Source organism: Dendrobium catenatum, unplaced genomic scaffold (assembly GCF_001605985.2).
Source record: "Dendrobium catenatum unplaced genomic scaffold, ASM160598v2 fragScaff_scaffold_282, whole genome shotgun sequence".
NCBI lineage: Eukaryota > Viridiplantae > Streptophyta > Magnoliopsida > Asparagales > Orchidaceae > Dendrobium > Dendrobium catenatum.
The window spans coordinates 294,891-317,220 of record NW_021318744.1 but is presented as its reverse complement, the minus strand read 5'-3'; the positions used below and the strand labels follow the sequence as shown (position 1 = coordinate 317,220).

Genomic DNA, 22,330 nt, shown 5'->3' with positions numbered 1-22,330 from the left:
GGAGCAAAAACCAAGTTTTTTGCGGTGGAAGGACGCATCTATACGTTAGGTGGGAGGACACTATAAATTTTCATTCTAAAGAAAGAGCAAAGAAAAAAAAGAGAAAAAAACAGAGAGGTCTGCATGTTTATTCCAAAAATGATTATTGCTAGATATTAAGGTTTCGTTTGAGATGGCTTTTTTACTATTATCTAAAGCAGCTTTCTAGTACAAAAAATTTTGAACTAGAAATTACTGTATTAGAAAGTTACTTTAAAAATTATTAAGAAAAACATCCTAAATGAAGCCTAAAATAGTCATGATTGTCTAAAATCTATCAAGTAGAGTGCTAATGGGGATGTCTAGCCTTTGATTAGACCCCAAAAAATGATTGAAGAGGGATCCACCAAACCAACATCATAGAATATTTCATTATACTCCACAAGTTTGTTAGATTAGGTGAGATTTCCACCAAATTTCTCATGTTGAAATCTATAGCAGCTGAAGTCACCCTTACAAATCCAAGTGAATGTAACTGAGCAATGTTAGTTAAGGACAATAATAAGATGGACCTGTCAACATTAGAATCGATGCAATATATGATTTTGAGATGAAAATTGGAAGATCCACTATTGATGATGCCATGAATAAGCTTTGTTCATACAACAAAGGGTTGAAGTTGGCCTAGAGCTATTCAATTTTATACATATGCAATGTAGGCTAGCTAAGTGGAAGATATTACAGCCATTTGAAGAGGGAAAAAATGGAGATAGAAATAAAAAATTAAGTGCAATTAAAGAGAGAGAGAGAGAGAGATTTCTTTTATTCTCAAGGATGCATAAAAGGTCAATATTATGAGTAGAAATTAGATTTTTATGGTAAAAAAAAAATTGTTTAGCCCATTAAATCTTCTAATATTCCAGTAAGCTATTATTTGGACGAACATCAAGACAACTTTGAGTTGGAGGAAGGGCCTAAAGTGTTACATCTTAGACAAACTTTGGGCTTTTAATACTAGATGATTTGTAGAGATGGAATTAAACTATTAAGGCTAATTGTGGCTTTTCTAGTAAGGGGGACTGTTAGAGACTTATACATAAAATCTACTGAATTCACTACAGGAAAAACGTCATTTTCCGGTGGCCATTTTCGTCGGAAAATGGTCAAAATCCTCAGAAAATTGCATTTCCGGCGGAAATATTTCCGCCGGTTTCACCCGCGTCGTAAAAGGACTTCCGACGAAAATGAATTCGCCGGAAACATTTCGGGCGGATTTCCGACGAAATTTCTGCTGGAAAATATTTCGGTCGAAATTTTTATGCTGTCGGAATGACAAAAAAAAATTTCACCCGCGTCGTAAAAGGACTTCCGACGAAAATGAATTCGCCGGAAACATTTCGGGCGGATTTCCGACGAAATTTCTGCTGGAAAATATTTCGGTCGAAATTTTTATGCTGTCGGAATGACAAAAAAAAATCAATTTGATCGGCCACTGCTCCCCACACATTTGTGCTCCACTCCAGGCCCCAGCCCTCCCGTGGTCCCGTGGACACACCCCACCCGTGTGAAAGCTGCCCCAACGCCTGACCCGCCTGCCCGCATGAACCGCCTGCCCGCGTGAACCGCGGACCTGCCTCGCCTTCGTCCATAATTCGAGTTTACCTTCAACTCCCTCTCTAGTCTTATCAACAAGAAGAATATCATCAGCAAAAAGCATACACCAAGGTACATCCTCTTGCAAATGTCTAGTGAGAACATCCATGACTAAAGCAAAAAGATGGGCTTGAGGCTGATCCTTGAGGTAACCCAACTGAAATAGGGAAATACTTGGTCAAACCACCTTGTGTTTGAACACAATTAATAGCTCATGCATACATATCTTTAATGATTTGAATATAAGCATTATTAACTCCTTTCTTTTCAAGAACTCTCCATAGCACTTATCTTGGAACTTTATCATATGCTTTCTCTAAATCAATAAATATCATATGTAGATCCTCCTTATTCTCTCTATATTTCTCCATCAAATCTCTCAATTAATGTACGGCTTCCATAGTAGACCTACCCGGCATGAATCCAAATTGATTTTGAGAAACATTAGTATCACGCCTCAACCTATGCTCCATAACTCGCTCCCATAGTTTTAAAGTATGACACATTAACTTAATTCCTCAATAATTTGCACACTCCTATGCATCACCTTTATTCTTAAAAATAGGTATTAACACACTCATTCTCCACTGATCTGACATCTTTTTAGTCTTCAAAATAGTATTAAAAAGTTTAGTAAGCCAAGAAAATTTTTTATCTCCTAAGAATTTCCACATCTCTATTGGAATATCATCAGGTCCAACAACTTTTCCACACTTCATTTTCTTTAAAACTTCTCTAACTTCGGTTTTACTTATACGCCGATAGAAACAAAAAAATTTATTTTCATTTAGGGTGATAAAGTCACTAAAGTCAATTATATTTAGGAGGCAATTTTTGTATTGTGAATGGCTTGTTGAAGAAAAATCATGGCCCTCACGTCAAATTGATGTCGCAGTCCTCCTAATAAGAGAGGCTAAAGAGAAATAATCCAACATTTAAAGTGAGCATTTGAAAAATACTGTTTAGGTCCTAGTCTCTTTTAACATTTTCTAAGAGCAATATAGAATAGTCTCTCAGGTTGGCGTACCTAATCAAATAGACTTTCCATTCTTTAGATTTAACGAAGAGCTCAATTAAAGAGAATACCTTAGCTTCCTCGTAGCTTTGGACATAGCTGCCTTGAAAGTCTTTTGAAAAGGGGCTGTGAGCTATCATGATTCATTTCTAACTAAGATCTTGCACAAGGCAACGAGAAGCTGATGAAGGTTGCTAGAGAGAGGCACCACACTGCAATACATAAAGAGCAAGAATTCTTAGAATAATAAGTAGTGTTGGAGTTTTGGTTTGAAATTTATCTAATGAGTCATATTCAACATTTAAGGTGCTAAAAAGGAGGAGTTCGTGGATGAAAGAATACTAGATTTTGTTATAAGAGTTTTCCATTGTAGACGGAGGAGACCATGACTTCATAAGGTTAGACAAAGGTCCTTAAACCAAACTTGGAGGATAAGGATCTAAGGCATATGCAAGAGATGGTTAGAAGGAGCTCCATTAAAAAAGGGAAAATCATGGAGTAAGAGAGTGGAGGGAAGAAATGTAGAGCTAGTGAAAAAAAAAAAATCATTTCTATTTTCTTTATACAAATTTGCAATCAAGTAATTTTGCTTGATAAAATTTTAGTGAATTTCATGACAACTACTCATTTAATAATTTCTAAACTCTCAATATAAATGGATATCAATTTATCCAATATTATAAAAAATATAAAAAAAATATAACAAGCTAATATAAATATGAGAAAACAGAAATGTGATATATGTAGTTAATTTATATTTTTTATTTAAAATAATTATGCTTTTATATATTTCAAAAATTAAAATTTCTTATTAGCCATCAACTTATTCATAATTTAACAATTCTATTTATTATATTTAATTTAATTTGTTATTATTATTAATATCTGACATTTTGTGGTGAGGCAATGTTTTCATCATTGAAAACTTACTCCGTTCCTAAGATTACATTGAGACATAGAGTGGAACAGATGCTGCGCTTTAGCTCTCCGGCCATGGCTTCCTCGTCGTCAATCTCACTCCGGCCGTCTTTCTTCTACTCATCCGACTTTCTCATTCGCCGGAGTTCCTTCATCTTCTTTTCCGAACAATCCCATTGTGAAACCCTCTCTTTCTACCGTAGTAGATTCTTCATCTTTTCCAAGCCTTCACATGACCCCATCGAGTTCACTCCTGTACAGTCGCTGCACCTGGATGATAAAGCCTCCGTCGTAGAGCAGAAGCTACAAAGGGATTTCTTCTTGGAGGCTATGGCTGGCGATGAGGGTTTCGAGATCGAGGTCTTGAAGGTCGAGGGCAAGATGAACAGGCGGAGGATCCGATCCCGGGTCCGAGTGGATGCCGACCTCAGCACACTATGGAAGGTTCTGACGGACTACGATGGCCTCGCCAACTTTATTCCAAGCTTGGCTGTGAGCCAGTTGCTGGAGAAGAGGGAGAAATTTGCCAGGCTTTATCAGGTGGAGATTTTGCCGTATTGCAATTCCTTGAAGTTTTAAGATTATAGATTCAAATTCAAAATTGGGATTGGGAAATTAATCATTCTTGGAAATGGGGAAAGGTTGGCGAACAGAATCTGGCTTTGGGCTTGAAATTTAACGCTAAAGGAATTTTGGAGTGCTATGAGGGAGACCTTGAAGATATTCCCTTTGGTCGGAGAAGGGATATTGAGTTTAGGATGGTTGAGGGCGACTTTCAGACATTTGAAGGCAAATGGTTCATTGAACAGGTGACAGTCATTTCTCTTATACGCTTACTGTTATTTCTTCCCCATTTGTATATTGTTTAGCTATTTATTTTCTTTTATTTGAAAACCAACTGCAGTGGAAGTTTTGACAGTGGTGGAAGGAAATATCAGAAGCTCAAATATTATTTTGATATAGTTTCTCAAAATTTATTGTTCAAAAACTTCAGCATGAATGAAAAGAAATTGGTCAAGCGACCTAAATAAAATTTCATATTCTAAATACAGAGAAAAGTTAACTCATTCCAACCTAAATGAACGCATCCCTCACAATAGTTGTAAACAATAAATTTTGCATCCAAAGAATGCTCATCTTATTTCACAGTCGACTTTTTACAATACTGAGTACCAAAAACCTTTTTATGCCTGTAGTATTAATGGAAACAATCAAAGCTAATTTTAGAAGCTTAAACACTAAAGATTAGATAAGATTTCTATTTATTTTCACTAATTTATCAGCAAATTTTAGAAGCTAAAACACTAAAGAGTAGATAAGATCTCTATTCATTTTCCCTAATTTTTCAGCAAGGCTAATAATTCTCTTCAGCCTGGAGAAAATTTCTGTCCTGCATAGTGAATAAATAATTTTCTTGTAGTTTATTAAATAATAAAGTGATCAGTGGGAGAGAAATATGATGTGCTATTGAAATCCTTTTTTTTTCTATATTCAATTTAGTAAAATCCTTTGTAAAAAAAATAGTCATCCCTATTTTCCTTTTCAAAATTTATCCTTTCCTTTTCAAAATTTATCCTTACCAGATAATATGATAAATTAATAAATTAGAAATTTTTTTCTATACCATATTCTAATGAAGTCTAGTGTTTGTTTAGAGGTTGTTTGGTTGTAAGTATTTAGAATTCAGGTGTATTCTAAATAGAGTTAAGTGAAGTCAATGCATTTAAAATGTTTTTTGTTGTTTGGTTGGTTGTCAAATAAATTAAGGAAATCACTTTTTGGTGTTGGATAACATAAAGTAAATAAAAAATTCTATTTTTTTTAATTAATTTTTTTCTGATAGGGCATGAGTGCATGACTCCTTGGTCTGGCAAACCATGGCTGGGGGCATACCGACAATGAGGAATGGAGCAAGGGCAATTTATAGTATTAGTAGTTTGTCATCGACATGTTCATGCTTATGGGGTGCAATGAGATTCTAGGCGGTTAGCAAGGATGTCAGTTATCAGTGAGGATTTGGTTATTAGGCAAGTTGGCATTTACCAGTGGTTGGTATGAAGGTGCCACAATCCACATATTGCCAAGATTGTGAAGGTTGCCACAAAATTTTTTGAATATGTAGCAACTGTAGGATTGTTTCATGATGTGGTGCATTTCAAATTCGCCTGTAGTTGGTGAATTTGGAATAGACCAAACATGTCCTATTGGGGAAGTTTCAAATTCCCCAAAAAATAGTTTAGATTTGCTTTATTATCGACAAAATACTCAAAAACTTAAAACTGCTATATTTCAAATGCGCTACACCAAAAATACTCTCAACTAAATATCTCTTATTCATAAAGTAAAACCTCATGTTGTTATTTTATTCTCAAGTAGTTAGCAACACAAAGTTAAAATATTAACTTAATGAGTGCTATCAGTAATGTCTAAATAGAGAGAGCCAAAGTAATTACTTTAATAAATGGATTTGTGGCAAATCTATACAACTCCTTAAAAAATAGCATGTGATTCCATCAATATATGATCCTAACATTTTAATTTTAAAAATAATCCAACCATGTATATGTTTTTATCAATTATTTGTGATTTAAACATCAAATTCTGACATTCATTAATTTAAGCATGAATGAATTCTAAGGGTTGTATAGAATTTTAATGTTAGAATTCAAAGCATTAAGTTGCTCCCATTTCATCAGCTCTTGTGAGAATCTCCCATCCATCCCCATCCTCTTAACCCTATTTCAGGAACCCTGGGGCGACTGGGTTAGAATCCGACTCAGCCTTACCTTGGCAGTAGGAATTTTCTAGAATTAGGCGAGGCCAAGTAGTCTGTTTGGCGACTCGGAAGTAAGGTAGCTTTAGTTAAGTATGGTACTAAAGTATGTAGAAAATGTCGGCATATAAGCATCCGGCTCAGCGAAAGGCGCTGGTACTGTCTTGCTATTAGCATACGAAGGTGCGTAGAAAGCAGCAGCTAAGATCTCAGTCTCAGGTCCCACCCTCAATCAGACCGGGCTACAGGCGAGAAATGGTTTCAGTCACTAGTCTGACTAAAGAAAAAACAAAAAACGGATAGGGCTAAGAATTTCTTTCATAAAGCATCCAATCCTGCTCTGAGAACAAGCTTGGCAAGGTCTTCAGTGACTGAGTTGGATGAGAATGAGATAGATTGTTTCCAATTAGTCATTGCGGATGCACAAACAAAGTTTGTTCTGAACTAAAGAAGGTGTGGTTTCATCTGAACCCGAAAAGTACTCTATCAAGATAATTATGTGAAGTTCATTGTTTATCGTACAATAAACGAAGACAATTTGTGTCTATACTCTCGGTCAAAATATGGGCATTTCGTTGATCACGAAAATAACAAAAATAAGATGAGTATGGTCGCTCTTCAAATACTGAATATAGTCTGTCTTACTCTAGTAATTAGTAAGAAGTAACGATTTGACAAATCTACATATTTGCTACATAACCTTACCAATCGGTGCTAGTGGAAGAAATCAAAATTTCCATATTTGTCTTATGAGAAATGCGAAACGAAAACAAAAGAAAGAAATAAGGATTCCCCCCAGAGATTAGATTTCGTTCCCCGTCCTCCCTTTCACGGAAAAGGGAGAGATGAATTTACTTCATTCCTTCCTCCTGAAGCTATAGGAGTAGGAATGCCCTTCCTTCTGTTTTCCTACAACCGGGATTCAAGGGGAAGATAGTCGCGGGGAAATAAGGTTCCATAGTCAAGGCTAAGACAGACCAATTGTTTACTTTGCGATAGTCTTAGCTCGACATTTTCAAGCCATACTATCTACCCAAATGGATTTGAAACTCACCTAGCGCCTATATATCGAAAATCTAAGGTTTGAACTTCCGCTTATGGTAATCGAACTTGGTAACCAAACTCTTTCCCGGCAAGAAGATCAAAGATTTCTTTTCTATATTTCTCCGGCTACAAGAAAGGAAAGCCTTGCTGTAGGTGCGTGCGTACGTGAATGAGCTTGACTAGTCTAGCTCATGTCTGTGGGACGAGGTTGCCCGGCTTACAGAGGTCTCATAGGTATAGTCAAGGTACAGCTTTTCTTACCTGAAACCCTTTTTTTTCCTAATATATTACTTGAAGCCCTCGACTAATGACATAGTCGAGCTTCTTTTTATCGGGTGAGATATCTGCCTTCTATAAAATGATTCCTGCTTTCGTCAGGGCTTCGGCCGGTTTTCACCAACTACATACAGAAACCCATTTCATCCCTACCATACCGAACGCAACTCAGCCAGTAAGCCGGGGAGGAGAAGTCGGATTGCAGGATCGTTCGCAGGCCACTTTAGTTGTGATGAAAAATCGATATAGGGTCAGTATTCTAAAGCATACTGGTTCAGGTGGAGCGAACTTTACCAAGGAAGACTTTACTTTACGTGTTGGAACTCAGACTTCCTTTGGGACGCGTCTAACTTCTGGGTGAGTTGACTAACCGTAGCCCCACCTAAAAAAAGAAAACTATACATACATTTTGATCAGTTTGTGCGTGCAGAGAAAACTAAAGCGTACTTTGGAAAAAAACCTGTCTCCAAAGTTTCTGCTAATTGGTTGGTTATAAGTGTCCCCTCTCCTTTAATGCTTCATTAAGGGACTTGATTACTTGCTATTGGAATTTAAAAATCCACTTATTTTCCCTCCAATCTTACTCAAATCTGAGAATAATTTCAGATTTGTGAATTAAAACCATTTCTATTCCACCTAACCTAGCTCCTCCCTAACCCTAGCCGTTTTCCCTCTTACCCATTCGCCGGCCTCTCTCCCCACCGTCCACCCTCTCTCTCTTCTCCCCTCTCAAGGTGTTTTCTCCTTCATGGAATTGAGATGTATGATCAATCCAGAGTTTGATTCCGGTTTTACGTACGACGGCTAAGATTGCATGGATCTTCTCAACGTGAGGGAAGAGAAACTAGCGGAAGGTACGTGGTGAATCACGACGTTTCTCCGAGAAGGTGATTTTCTTTCTTGACTCATTTACTTTCAAATCCTACTTACTTCGTTGAGAGATTGTTCAAGCAAGAGATTGTGTCTACTAATCGCCATCCACTAGTATTCGTAGGATTGTTACTTCTTTGCTTTTGGATCTCATTGTTAAGCAAAGGTTAAGTTGGAAACTACTCCTCATGCAATACTTTAATTTCCCTACGTGTTTTGATTTCGTTTAGTCTCTTGCGTAGCTTAGCCTAAACGGAAGTGACCATTTATTAGTTTCACTTTGTTGTTTTAATCGCTAATAACGAAAATTTGAAATGGATCTTTAAATATTTTGTGCAAGTTTCCTATTTCGCATATAGTCCTGCATCAATAATGGCCATAAATTCTCATTTATTATTTTATTGTATCTAGAATCTTCATAGAGCATAGAAATGCCCATGTGATCATTATGGAATGATAAACCAAATTATTTGAGAATAAAACTCCTCTAAATACCATTATTATTTCATTTTATTTTCCCTAATTTCTATCACATTTTACTTGTGTCTTTTTTAATTTTCAATGACTTTTGCAAACTAAAACAAACATGTGCTAAGTTTTAAGGTAGGTTAGGAAATGACTATTTAATATGGTTTTTATTTTATTAGGTTGGTAAAGAGTTAGAAGAAAGATAATTGCCATACTTGCAAGAGCATATCCTGCGACCTAAGCAAGGAAAGTGCGGCTTTAAGTCTAGGTCTCTTAAGGGGTTAACCAAATGGTTGTTTGATGGGACGTAATGGTTTAAGTTGGTTTAATCTTGTTTGAAGCCCCAACTAAACATGCCTTAAGTTTTAAGGCATGTTAGGAAATGGTTATTTGAGATGTTTTTGTTTTATTAGGGCTGGTAAGGAGCCAAAAGGAAAATGATTGTCATTTCTGCATGAGGATGACTTAAAATCTGCGCATGGACGCCACCTAGAGCACAATGTGTATGTTGGCATGCCTTTCAATGCATGTTAGATTCGCAATGTTGTTGGGTATGGATTGAAAGTGGGCTTTAGAAGCACCCCCCAAGAGGAAGAAAATAAGAAGATACGATGAAAAGGGATATTAGAATATAAAAGAATCACTAAGAAACTAAGGATTTGCCTTTGTGATTATTACATGTTGAAATTCTATAGAAGTGTTAAGAGCCAAGGGCTAAACAATGAGGCAGGCAATATTTTGAGTCTTGTCTTTTTGAGGTGATATCTTTTTTGCTGTGACAATAACAACTTTTAAATATCAATTACATTTTATCTTGTTGTTCAGAATTCTGATTAGTTGGTATTTCCTACCCTAGATTTTTTTTTCGAAATCACTTCTTAGACATTTTAGCATCAAATATTTGATTTTGGAGAATTAGTAATTAAGGTTTAAATTGAAGTTATTGAAATAATTTAAAAGTTTCATGTGTAAAAGTCTTATTGGGGTTTTGTTCACTGCAATGCAATAGCTTGGTATAACTTTTATAGGGTATTTTCAGTCATTTAACACAAAAAGGTTGCTCAGTCACGTACCTTCTTGAATAATTTTCCAGCTCTTTGATTGTTTTAAACTAATCCTTAATTGTACTCTAGCGAACTGTTGAGGACAGGCATGAGTGTTTTTATGAACTGAGAAGACAAATCCTTTTACTGTCAATCTGCTATAATTTTGAGTTATGATACTTGTGCAAAATGTTTTCGTTCAAATTCTACTTATGACACAGGACAACTTGGCATTTCCTTAACAGATCGATGATGAATCACATAAAGATGGGGAGCTCTTATCAGAGCAAGAATATAGGACCACACTTTCGTATGTTGTAGAGGTAGAACCAAAGCTATGGTTGCCTGTGCGTTTTCTTGAGGGAAGACTTTGTAGGGAGGTGAAAATTAATCTACTATGCATCCGTGATGAAGCTCAAAGAATCCAGAGACTTCAAAGTGAAGTTTTTACTTCCTGGTATAAATTTGATAGTCTCCAATTTATTATTTTAGCGAGAATATGCTCTTTTATCTTATTTTTAAAAGTAAACAAATCTCTATTTTTTTGAAATGTAAATGATTCCTTGTTCTTGCCTTCTATTTGACTAGTGTTAAAATGTTCCGTGGAGCAACGGTGAAAATAGTATCTAGCATCTTGTCAATAGACAGCTGTGTATGATGTTTTAGGTCTTAGGATTTATGATGCACATATATCATGCAATTTACATTTAGTTACGATCAAAAGATGCAATAAGCATACAATTTTCACGGTAAAGCAAACTATTAATCCTAAAAAACTAAAAGCTGTTGGAATTCAATTGAAGTGAAAAGATTTAGGCTTTCCAGTATAAATTAACTAGAATAAATTAAACATAGTGAAAGCCATACAAGTAATTTAAATAAAAATGATAATAAAAAATTCTTATGGTAGTAGATATGATAAAAAACAATTGCACTTCAATCAAAAAGCTGAAAAAAGATGGAGAGAAAAGGAAAGGAAAGAAGTAAAGAAATGACTGATATCCACAGCTGAATGTTTGAGCAAGGAGAATGCTTCTTTGCAAATATTCCATGTTTCATATTTGATCATGTATTACAATTTTAGAAAAAAATATTGATTTTAAATGAAAAATAAAATTTCTGACATGGCATAATTATTTAGATGCTTGAGAATATGCTTAATGATAAGCCTTTTGTAGTTGGTGTAAATATAACTTGGATAACATTGCAGTCCACCACAATAGCCACCCCAAACTATCTTAAACATATAAAACAGCCGAAGAAAATTTTAGAATTTTGCTAGCAATATCGCAAAAACAACAACACAACAATAATAACGCAACACTATCGTAAGGTGAAAATAAAGAAGAAAGTTGTTAGGATAACTATCCCGCAAGATCAAAAGACTAGAGATACAACATAACTACTGAGTTATATAGGAAGATGATAAGATTTATGAAAACACCAATAACGCCATCACCACCACCACCACCAATAACTACTAGTCTACAACAACAAGCCACATGAATAGAAGAATAGGAGAATCCAAATTAAAGAGAGTTATAGGAATTGAAACGACCTTAAGAAAATTTATAGGAATTGCTGCACAACTGTAGGATTAGGAAGAGATCTTATAAAAATTTAATTAATGAAGCTCCTTAAAATAACACATAAGTGTTGTTGAACTGGGATCTACCATAGAAGTCATTATATCATTTCTCCATTGCTTGGGAAAATACAACACTAAGTATTGTTTAGTGTATACTCTTCCAATAAGTCTAGGCATAATTGTTGGATTTCTTATGGAGATCTTTGCAAATCTTGACATTTTGGTCTTTTTTTGCTTCACTTTGAAATTTGGGTATCCATCATCATTAGTGGGCATGATTGTACTAATAATAATCACTTTGGGTGCAAGATCATTATGACTGAAAAAAGAGTAGATGTTCGTAAATGACCAAAACCTTGAAAACAAGAAGAAGATTCCAAGGCAAATATTGATGTTTCATAGTATAAAGTGGAAAATACACAATAAAATGGAAGAATACCCATATTTTTCAAAATTTTTGATTTATATGTATTAATCCCAATTCGTTGTATAACTTTATATGATTATGTTTTCATTACAGTTACTTGTTAAGAAAAAAATGTTGTGGATCTAGATGTAATACAACCTTTTTTTTCATGCATCTTCTATTAATTTCAATTATAGGCTTGTAATTATTATAATTAAAAATATGCTTATAAAGAATATTTTTATGCAAATCATTTATATGTTGTGGGGATTATTGTATAAACTTATTAGGCCAAGACTGAGTAGGTAGGTTCATTGTTTAAAATTGCGCAATATGAGGCTCTCCCCGAGGCCCGCCTCAGTGCAATTCTAGTGAAAAACGCATCAAGGCTTACACCTCAAACTTTTTTTATGAGGCTTGCTCCTCAGCTTGGCTGAGGCCTGCCATGCCTTGCTGAGGCTTATGCCTCACCCTATATATATTATTTTTTATTAAAATGTATTTAAATCCTAAACTTTTTTAAAAATTACTTAAATCATAAACTAATGCTCCGGATAAATCATGCTTTAATGCACCCCCAAGCTGCAACAACTTCCTCCAGACTGCCTTGACATCTAGCACTTCGTTTTCTCCATAGTCACCACCATTGTAGCCACTACTGGGGATCACTTGAAACCCACACACCACCACCTCCTCCTTTAAAAGTTTTAGAGTATTAATCTCATCTTTATGTTAATGAAAAATATTTATGAATGAGAAAGATTACTGAAATAAATGAAAAAAAAAACAAATTGGGAGACATTGGACTCCATAGGATGAGACAGTGGAGAGACCAATTTGTTATGATGACGACTCAAATAAAAATCCTTTCAGTGATGGTAGTGCATATGATTTCTAAGTTTTTGTCAACTATTTATGATGCAATACTATGATGCTTAAGATGGATGTAGTAAGAACTTGCATGATTTATTGAAATAAACCATTAAGATTAAACTATTAATAGTTAAAATGACAAAACAAAAATAAGAGAGGGGTGCCTACGTTTAGGCTAAGCCACTTGCCAAACGCTTGAATTATCAAAACAAGTTAGAAATTCAACAATATGCGAAGTAGATCGTTTTCAACAAAAATTCCTAATCTAACAATAAGATTAGAGGCATAGAAAGCACGCTCAATCCTACGTTTACTAAGCTTAGCAGAGATAGGAGAACAAGACCTTCATGAAGAAAATCAAACCACAAGAGTAAGTTAAACTACGAAAATACAAGAGTAGGAGGATTGGAAACCTTCGTCATGATTTGGATGTGATCCTCCACTGAACGGTACCAAGTTGCTCCTCTACGGCTTCAATAAGGATATCTAAAATGCGCTCCACGTACTCCTAGACGGTGTTGTCTATATTAGGGTTGACGTCAAAGAAAGTGGAATGAAGGATGTTAATGAACCCTTGTTCGTTATAGGCAATCGGCCATACATTACGTCGAAGGATGGATGTGTTGTAGACGATGTCCCCTTTTCTTTGGTCTTCCTCAAGAATTTCTTCGTGAAAGAAAAACGTTCTTTCAAGCCTTCAAAGGTTCTTTGTGGAGAACCTTGCTTAGGATGCAAAGGGGAAAGGATTTAATGTGGAGGAGGGAGATTTGAAAGAGAGAGAGAGTGAGGATAGGAGAAAGGGCCGGCGGTATTAGGGGATGGGGGAGGCTTTAATGTATTTCCAAAAGGAGAGCTTCTCCTTTGGAAATAAATCAAATAATGGGGTTAGGAATTTTCGGCCAAGGAGGTGGAGAAGTTTTAATTGTTTTCAAGAGAGGAGGTGTATTTTAGGAAACAAATCCAAATCTAATTCAAAAGGGGACCGACGGCTTAATGGGATAGGGAGAGAGATTAAGGAAGCTTTTAATGCTTCCTTAAATTATGGAATTAAATTTAGGATGAAATATTCCATCATAATTTAACTTTAATTCAATACTCAATAGTCAAGGATTTGGAAAGTTTCCTAAAATAGGAATGATATTTTAGTAACTTTTCAAATTCAAATAAATTTGAATTTGACAAGTTATTGAGTTACCTAAATTAATCAACCCAATTAGGAAAGGAATCAGTGTAAGCAAGGATGGAGGAGAAGAGGGGACAGGGCCAGCAGCAATGGTGGGTCTTAGTGGGGAGATTCGAGGGGGGGCGGCTATAATGGCATGTGGCTTGGGGTGGGGAAGTGGGTTAGATGGCCGGCGGCTAGGTGACCAAGGGAAAGGGAAAACTAGATACGAAGAAGAACCACGAACCCAGCCATCTCCAAGGTTGGTGGGTGATCCAAATTCCCTCTCCTAGGGATCTATCTCCAAGCATTCTTAAGATCTCTCCAAGAACTCAAGCAATGACAAAAGTTACCTTAGTTTCCTTGTTTACAGATAGAAAGACATGTGCATGAAGACACTAATGAAGCATATATTATGAAAGTTTTTCCTTATATCATTTCTCATCCCATTTTTCATCTTCTCCTAACTAAACCCAATCCTTCTCTCCCTCTATCATCTCTCTCATCTTTCTCTTCATATCCCTCGTCTCTTATTCTTCATTCTATCAGAGTTCCTTCTGCATTATCTATCTTATTAGGGCCCCTCATCACTTAATCAATTGCTCTTATTCCCTATCAAGCAATCCATCATCAACATGGACTATCACCTACACCTCGCCCTCCTTGGATTGAATGCGAACTTATGAAAGCAACACAAACTTAAACCCTTATCTCTTGTGTCAAAGGATTAATTGATAATTGAGTCATGATCTTGCATGGAACAATGTCTAGTCTCTTTGGTTGCATTGACTTTTCCTTTTGGATTATCACTGAGTAGTTTAGATTGGTATGCAATTTTTTCTTTGGCCATTATTTTGATGGATTTTTCAAATTTTTAGATTTTGTGCTTCTATTGCGAGCTCACTATCATTGTATAGATCTCATATGGAATGCATTGCTATTGTCACAAACTGACTGTTGGGTGATACTCTATTTTTGCAATTTTTGCTCAACTTTATGATTTACTTATGTTCTCCAACAATCATTATGTTGCAGAGATGAGGATGCTCAGGTAGATGAGCGTCTTCACTCATAAAGACAAAATGCAAAACGAGAATATAAGTGAAAATGTTGGAGTAGCTCCAGTGGCAATAAGATTGGAGAGTGTCGTCTTATATAATTTAGTAACATAAAATGTTGGCCTTCCAATGACCCAATTAGATTAGCAGATGTAGTCCTACAAAGATTTGATTAGAAAATATTAGAAAAGACCTATTTTTATTAGATTTAAATGAGAATTTGACTCTTAATAAGACAATGGAGAAAAAGAATTCATGTAGTTGATCCCACAAAGTGGGATAATGGCTTGATGTTGTTGTTGTACCAATTGTTCAAATTCTAAATGCCTGCTAATTTTTATGACAGTCCCATAATAGTGCTCTTCATAACTATCCTTAAGAAAATGATTCCCAATGAATAACCATAAATGAAAACAAAAAAGTTGCTACTAAAGTTGCCAAAGCTAACAGGAGGAAAACAAAACTAATGTTGAAGACTCAATTGTTGGAGGTGGATGATAGGAATAGAAGATACTAAAACCATTCAATTAGAAGTGGAATTCAAGGAGGGCAAAGGAAGGATTTCCTAGAAGAAAATGCTAGGTAGACGGGTTGTGTTCCACAGCTTGTATAGCCAGCTTGAAAAAATTTGATTTCGAGTAATGGTTTAGGTGTTATTCTTCCAAATAGATCGAAGAATATTTTTTAGATTTGCTATAGAAATATCATGAATCATTACATGTAAATCTAGCTCTCCACTGTACAAAGTACTTATTTCTGTGATGAGTTGTGAAAAAAATTTGTTCTCCAATGATAGTTTCAGGAATAAGATTAACATAAATGTTTATTCACAAGTTATGTAGCTGATGTGCTAGATGTGAATCTTAAAGGACTGGAAAGAGAGAATAATCTAATGTATTGGTTGATGGATCATGCTATAAAGATGATATAAATTCAAATTAAATATATTAACGATTGGAATAATGCCAAAACTTTTTTGAGAGTTTCAACTTGCAAGCATTCATTCCAATCTATTCTGATTTTGTATAGTCTCGTTTTCCTAGCAATTATCATGTATTAGAATTTAGAAGAATCATTGCCTTATCACTTAGTTTGAATTCCTCATAACTCATCTTCACATCTGTAGTTGACTTACAATTTTCATTCTTAACAGCAAGTTTTTAGTGAATACTTTCACGCAAATCATGCATATGAATTATGAATTATAAAAATGAGATATGATGCATGCATGGAGTACTTAAATGTTTTTTAATGATTGCACTAAAACTAATTCTAACATTCGAAAAGATGAAAATTTAAATTTATATTATTAGATTCCATTAAGTATTCTCCTTCAAATATGACATGTCTACATATGTATTCCATAAGGTTTTCTCCTGCAAATATGACTTGTCTATGTATGTCTATCATATAGATGGTTTGCTTTTTAAAGAAAATAATCCAAATTGTTTAAAAATTATTCATGATGAATTATGCATCTTTGAATTGAACTATACATAAATTCTAATTTTATAAGTTTTCTTAAAGGCAATTTTTCATTTACTAAATCCCTAAATATATTGATGTAAGTTGACTTTCTGATAAGGTTCTTTTTATGCATTTGTAAATCAGCACGATATATATGGAATTCTAATTTTATAAGTTTTCCTAAGGACAATTTTCAGAAGTAAATTCACATATATACTGATGTAAGTTGACTTTCTCATACGGTTCTTTTTTTACATTTGTATGTCCAAACAATACTTAGCTTATTCAGAGTTCTTAAATTGATCGTGTAGGCAGTCTTTATAATCGGTGAATGACAAATATTATTCTTCATATCAATCTATGAAAATTTTATTTTAACATCAACAGTTTGTCGAAGTATTTCCTATTAATTTTATTTTAATAAATTCAACTCTTTTGGAATCAGACATTGTCTTTTTGAAAAAATTCTTCAAAGTTATCTGTCCAATATGAAAATACCATATCATTGTATCTCCCCTCAAATGTAATAATACAACTCTTAAAATCCAAGATAATTATTTTGATCATGTTTAGCATTATAACTAAAATTTCATTAAGATTGCATTTCTTTTGCTTTGTAATTAAATGGCTCAGTTATTATATCCTATATCTATAGACTGTGATGTATTTTTTCTCTCTAAATTCAAATTTGACATATGACATCTCAGTGTCTTATGATTTTTTTATGCATATCTCATTTGAGATGTGAAAAACAAAAATGCAACAATCACGCATGATTCGGAGGACAAATTATTAACCTTTAAACTATTATTTGTTTCTTCCGATGAAAATAATAAATGAAATGGAAATCAATTTAGATGAAATTTTGTTGGCCTTCTTTTAGAAATTATGATTAGAAATTAAACATCAAGAAGCTCGCACAAACACTATGGAATTCACTTCTTGAAATATTAGATTATATCAAATTTGATTTAAACTAATTATTTTCAAACCAATAACAAAATATATAAGAATAAAGAAGAGTAAGGAAATTGATTCACTAAAAAGGAGCAACATTTTATTTGTATGAGAAGATAATTATTTTCTTGGAGTTTTTCATGTCAATCACATGATTAAAAAATATAAATCTTGAAATTACAAGAAGCAGCACATCTAATTAGAAATTTTTATCTAGTACTAACATTTTAATGTTGTACATGCCTCAAACTCCCATTCAAAAGAATTTGTCTTGATCAGTCTTAAAAGAAAACATTCTTGAAAAATAGTTGCAAACTAAAACCAAAAAGCTAATCGTTGGAGTTGCGAAAGCTAAAGTACCGAAGGAAAGAATAGATAATGTCTATGATGTACCGACATTTATATTCAAAGAGATATATAGTGTCTGACACGTATCAGGCACAACAAACATCTGACATGCCTTCGATACATGTCAGACATGTCGAATACATGTTCAATTAAAAAAATATTAAAAATAAATTGGACATGCATATTTTAAATATTTTATAAAAAAAAACATTTTAATCATAATTTCTTGTATTTCAAAATTTTATTTTTATTAAAAATAAAAATAAAATTTTAATTTCCTCTCCACAATCTCAAATTAATTGCCCGAACTCAATGCCTCATTCCTCGAGCATTCCCATTTTCATTTCTCTCTAGTGGGTTAAATTTAGGGGTTCACAATAACATTTAACATCATCTCAACCTCAATATTTGACGTCATCACAACATCAATATTTGATGCTAGCACAATATCAATGTTTCTAAACCATCTCAACATCAAAGCTTGATGTTGTCTTGACATTGATGCTCGACGCCAATAATTTTTACACCCACAATCACGACCTTGCACCATTTTGAGATCTCATCTTTATCTCACGTCATCTCAACATCCAGGAGCGACACCGTCTCAACATCAACACTCAACTCTCGACATCATCTTCTCCTCTCTTAATGCCTGACATACGACATCGATGACTATTTCACGACATCTTAATATTAATCATTTTGAATGTAAATTCAAGTTAAATGACTTTTTATTTCTCAATTATTTTTAATATTATGCTAATTTAATTTCTATACATTATTTTTAAGATATAAAAATTAATACCATGTTCAACTTATATCCGTGTTTAATATTTTCAATAATTGACATATCCCATGTCCGTGTCGTTGTATCTGTGTTTTTATATCATAGGATAATGCTATAAACTGGATGTTATGTTTATTTGGTGATTTACACGTGAAACACATGCCTATTTCACTTTGCTTTACCTCTATTCTGCTATGTGCATTCAGTTATGGTTTGATCTCTTAGGTTTTATTTGAGACAACTTTTGATCACTACTTTTTCGTTGCTTTAAAAAAAAATCATACTAAAAAGCTGCTGTAGAAAACAATAAGAAAATTATTCGGAACAATGCCTTAACCATAACAAGGTGAATCAAGTATTGTGCCCCTGGGTCTCTCATCTCAACAGCCAAGAATTGGATATTAATTACATCTATAGCCTGGTCCCCTTCATTTATTATCTGTCGGATTTTTATAGTCATATTATAACCTGGAGGGTGTAAGATATGCTCTTAAACTTCTTTTAGTCATTCTGCATTTCTTTTTAGTAAACATCAAAATGTTCCTCATTGATTTACCATAAAGTATGGTCAAGTAGTTTGATTTGAGAAGACACTCAATAGATAGTGTCTAGTATCCCCTTTATTCAAAAGAACCGACTTACATGTCACGAATATCAACTTTCACACACCTTACACTTCAAGGAAAGAAGCTTCTTTGTCTTCTTTACACTTTTTCCTTTCTTTACCTATTGTAAAAAGAATTTGGATTCCATTAATCACTTTTAGGCTTCATTTGGGATGGCTTTTTTATTGCTTCTTAAAACAGCTTTTTAGTTTAAAATTTAAAATTTTTATACTAAAAAGCTGCTTTAAGAAGTAGTAAGAAAGCCGTCCCAACCGAAGTCTTAATGAATTGTGTCAGTACTAATAACTTCATTAATACTATGGTTGAGATAGCTTTTCTTATATTTCACTAAACCATGCATGGATTTTCATTATTAACTCATTTGTTTCCTTTTTACTCTCATCTTTATTGTATTTGGACCATTGATTGCTTGGCCTTTTGAATGCTTGAAAGCTCCATAAATCTCCAGAATATTTCTGTTTACACACATCAATTTTGCTGCAGGGAGGCTGCTGATGACTTGACTGATTGAACATAAATGGTTGATCAGGCACCGATGACAAGGTAAAGATTACTTTTGGTGATTGATAAAACCTTGTTCTTTCAAGGATTTTCTCTTTCTAAAAATTCATGTAGCTATTTGGTAAGTTGAATGGTAGAATTCTATGGCGAACTTTCATCAAAAGCAGAATTTATCTGATTCCCCCTATTTTTCTACATTTTACTGAACTAAATGTTTCCCATTTGTAGGGACTTGTGGTGAAGTTAGCATGAAGAAAGTGACCTTATTGCTGTAACCCCTTCAGAGTTATAGAGGTACTTTGTTATATACACTTGTTGTTTGGGTGATTGAATAACTTAGGCTTTGTTTGGGACAGCTTCTTTGCTGCTTTCTAAACCTATTTTCTAGTACTAAAATTTCTTAAATTAATAATATTTGTACTAAAAAGCTGTTTTATAACGTAGCAAAAAATCTGTCCCAAATGAAGCCTGGCTTTCTTTCTGCTTCTTAAAGTAGTTTTTTAGCACAAAAATTTTAATTTTTATACTAAAGAGCTACTTTAAAAGGCAGAAAGAAAGTAGTCTCAAATGAAGCCTTAGTCTTGTTCATTAAGTTAATTAAACATGGAACTAATTGTCTTTGTTTATTTGAAAGAAACAAAAATGGTTGATGTAAATTAAATTTACTCACATTAAAGTGACTAAACATTATTTTTGAAGTGCTATGATGATATTATATCCATCTTTTTAAAGAGAAGGTGAAGCTTTGAATAAAAATAAATTTGATAAAAGAAGGTTAGAGCTGGCAAACTTGTTTTTGCACCTTGCTAATTCATCTATGGCATGTAATAATAGCTCATGATTTCCTGAATCTGCTTTGTTCTACACTTGTGGCAAATATATTCAATGAATGTTTAATAATGTATCATAATCATATGCCACTTGAAGCTTTAACGTCTGATACAGTAAGTGAAGGCTTTGTTTGGGACGGCTTTCTTACTTGCTTCTTAAAGCAACTTTTTAGTACAACAAATAAATTTTTTATACTAAAAATTTATTTTAATAAGCAATAAAAAAGCCGTCCCAAGCGAAGCCGAAGTATCATATGCCAAAAGGTCAAGGAGATGTGGAAGTTGGAAGTTATAGAACGCCTCATACATGCCTAAGGTGTTGTTTGGGACAGCGTTTTTATTGCTTTTTAAAACAGCTTTCTAATGCTAAAATTTTTTGTACTAAAAAATTACGACCCCAAACAAAGCCTAAATTTGGAGTAGTAAGATATTAGGAGAAAAGTTTTGGGCACCAACTTTTAGGTAGGATGGATCTCAAAATCTTTCAATTTGTTTAAAGATGTTTAAAATAAATTTCTCATATTGAACAAATCTGTTTGCTTTGAGATTCATCTTGATCTAAATTTTGATAAGGATATCTTGAGTCAATTTCTTGAGAGATTATTAAGTGCGGAGATCGGATATAGATAATTGTTCGGTTTTGTTTCTGCGAATAGTAAAAGTACAGTGATGAACAGTAATTTTATTTTTATTGTGTTTTTACTGTTTATAGAGATAAAATCGGACGGTTCTCTATGTTGAACCTTTGCATGTAATAATCTCTCCGGTTTCTTTCTGAGATTTTGCATGTAAATTTTTTTTTTGAAGTGGTAGTAGATAGCTGTGGCAAGGCAGCAAGCTAAGGGAGAAATTTATTATATAAAAAAAAATTTATCAGAATATTTTGATATTGTTTGTATCAAAATGGAGCTATTTTTATGACAGTTCCTAAGTATTACGTATGATGTGTTATTGTTCAACATATTTAAATTATTAGATAATACAGTTAAATTATTATGTATTCATAACTATAACCATAGTAAAAAAATATTATAATGTCTAATAATTTAATTGTATTATCTAATAATTTTATTGTCTAATTGTTTAAATATCTGAAGAAATGACATGTAATAAAGCATAATTTTAATAAAAAATGTATCATGATAATTTACTATAATTTATGATTAATTATTTAAATATTTATTATATTAATATTTCAAATAAATTTGATAGTATAAAGGTGATTTTCATCAAATTTAAATAAGAATACCTTGACCTTATTAAAATTATTTCCAAATGCGTAAATTAAAATTAAAATTTCAAAGGTCCAAAAGTGGAGTTCTACTAAAAAAATTTTCCCTTTGCTTTAGTCTTGGATGTTCTCACTAGACATTTGCAAGAGGATGTACCTTGGTGTATGCTTTTTGCTGATGATATTCTTCTTGTTGATAAGACTAGAGAGGGAGTTGAAGGTAAACTTGAATTAAGGAGGTCAACCTTAGAGTCTAAAGGTTTTCGCTTGAGTAGATCTAAAACGGAATATATGGAGTGTAATTTTAGTAGTAATAGACCCAGTGAGGGGATTGTGACTTTGGGCGATCAAGTCATTAATAAGAGTACACATTTTAGATATCTCGGATCTATTGTTTAGAGTGATGGTAAAATTGATGGGGATATTATCAACAGAATTCAAGTTGGATGGTTGAAAT

General features: G+C 33.7%; 1 protein-coding gene across 1 annotated transcript; it reads left to right on the top strand.

Moving 5' to 3' along the window:
• Positions 1-3,577: 3,577 nt before the first annotated feature.
• LOC110107950 lies at positions 3,578-20,532 on the top strand. Its single transcript, XM_020838400.2, has 5 exons — positions 3,578-4,105; positions 4,207-4,374; positions 10,285-10,496; positions 19,795-19,854; positions 20,041-20,532. Exons 1-4 carry the CDS (start codon positions 3,617-3,619, stop codon positions 19,820-19,822), a joined length of 897 nt encoding a protein of 298 aa, XP_020694059.1. The 5' UTR covers positions 3,578-3,616; the 3' UTR covers positions 19,823-19,854; positions 20,041-20,532.
• Positions 20,533-22,330: the final 1,798 nt, after the last annotated feature.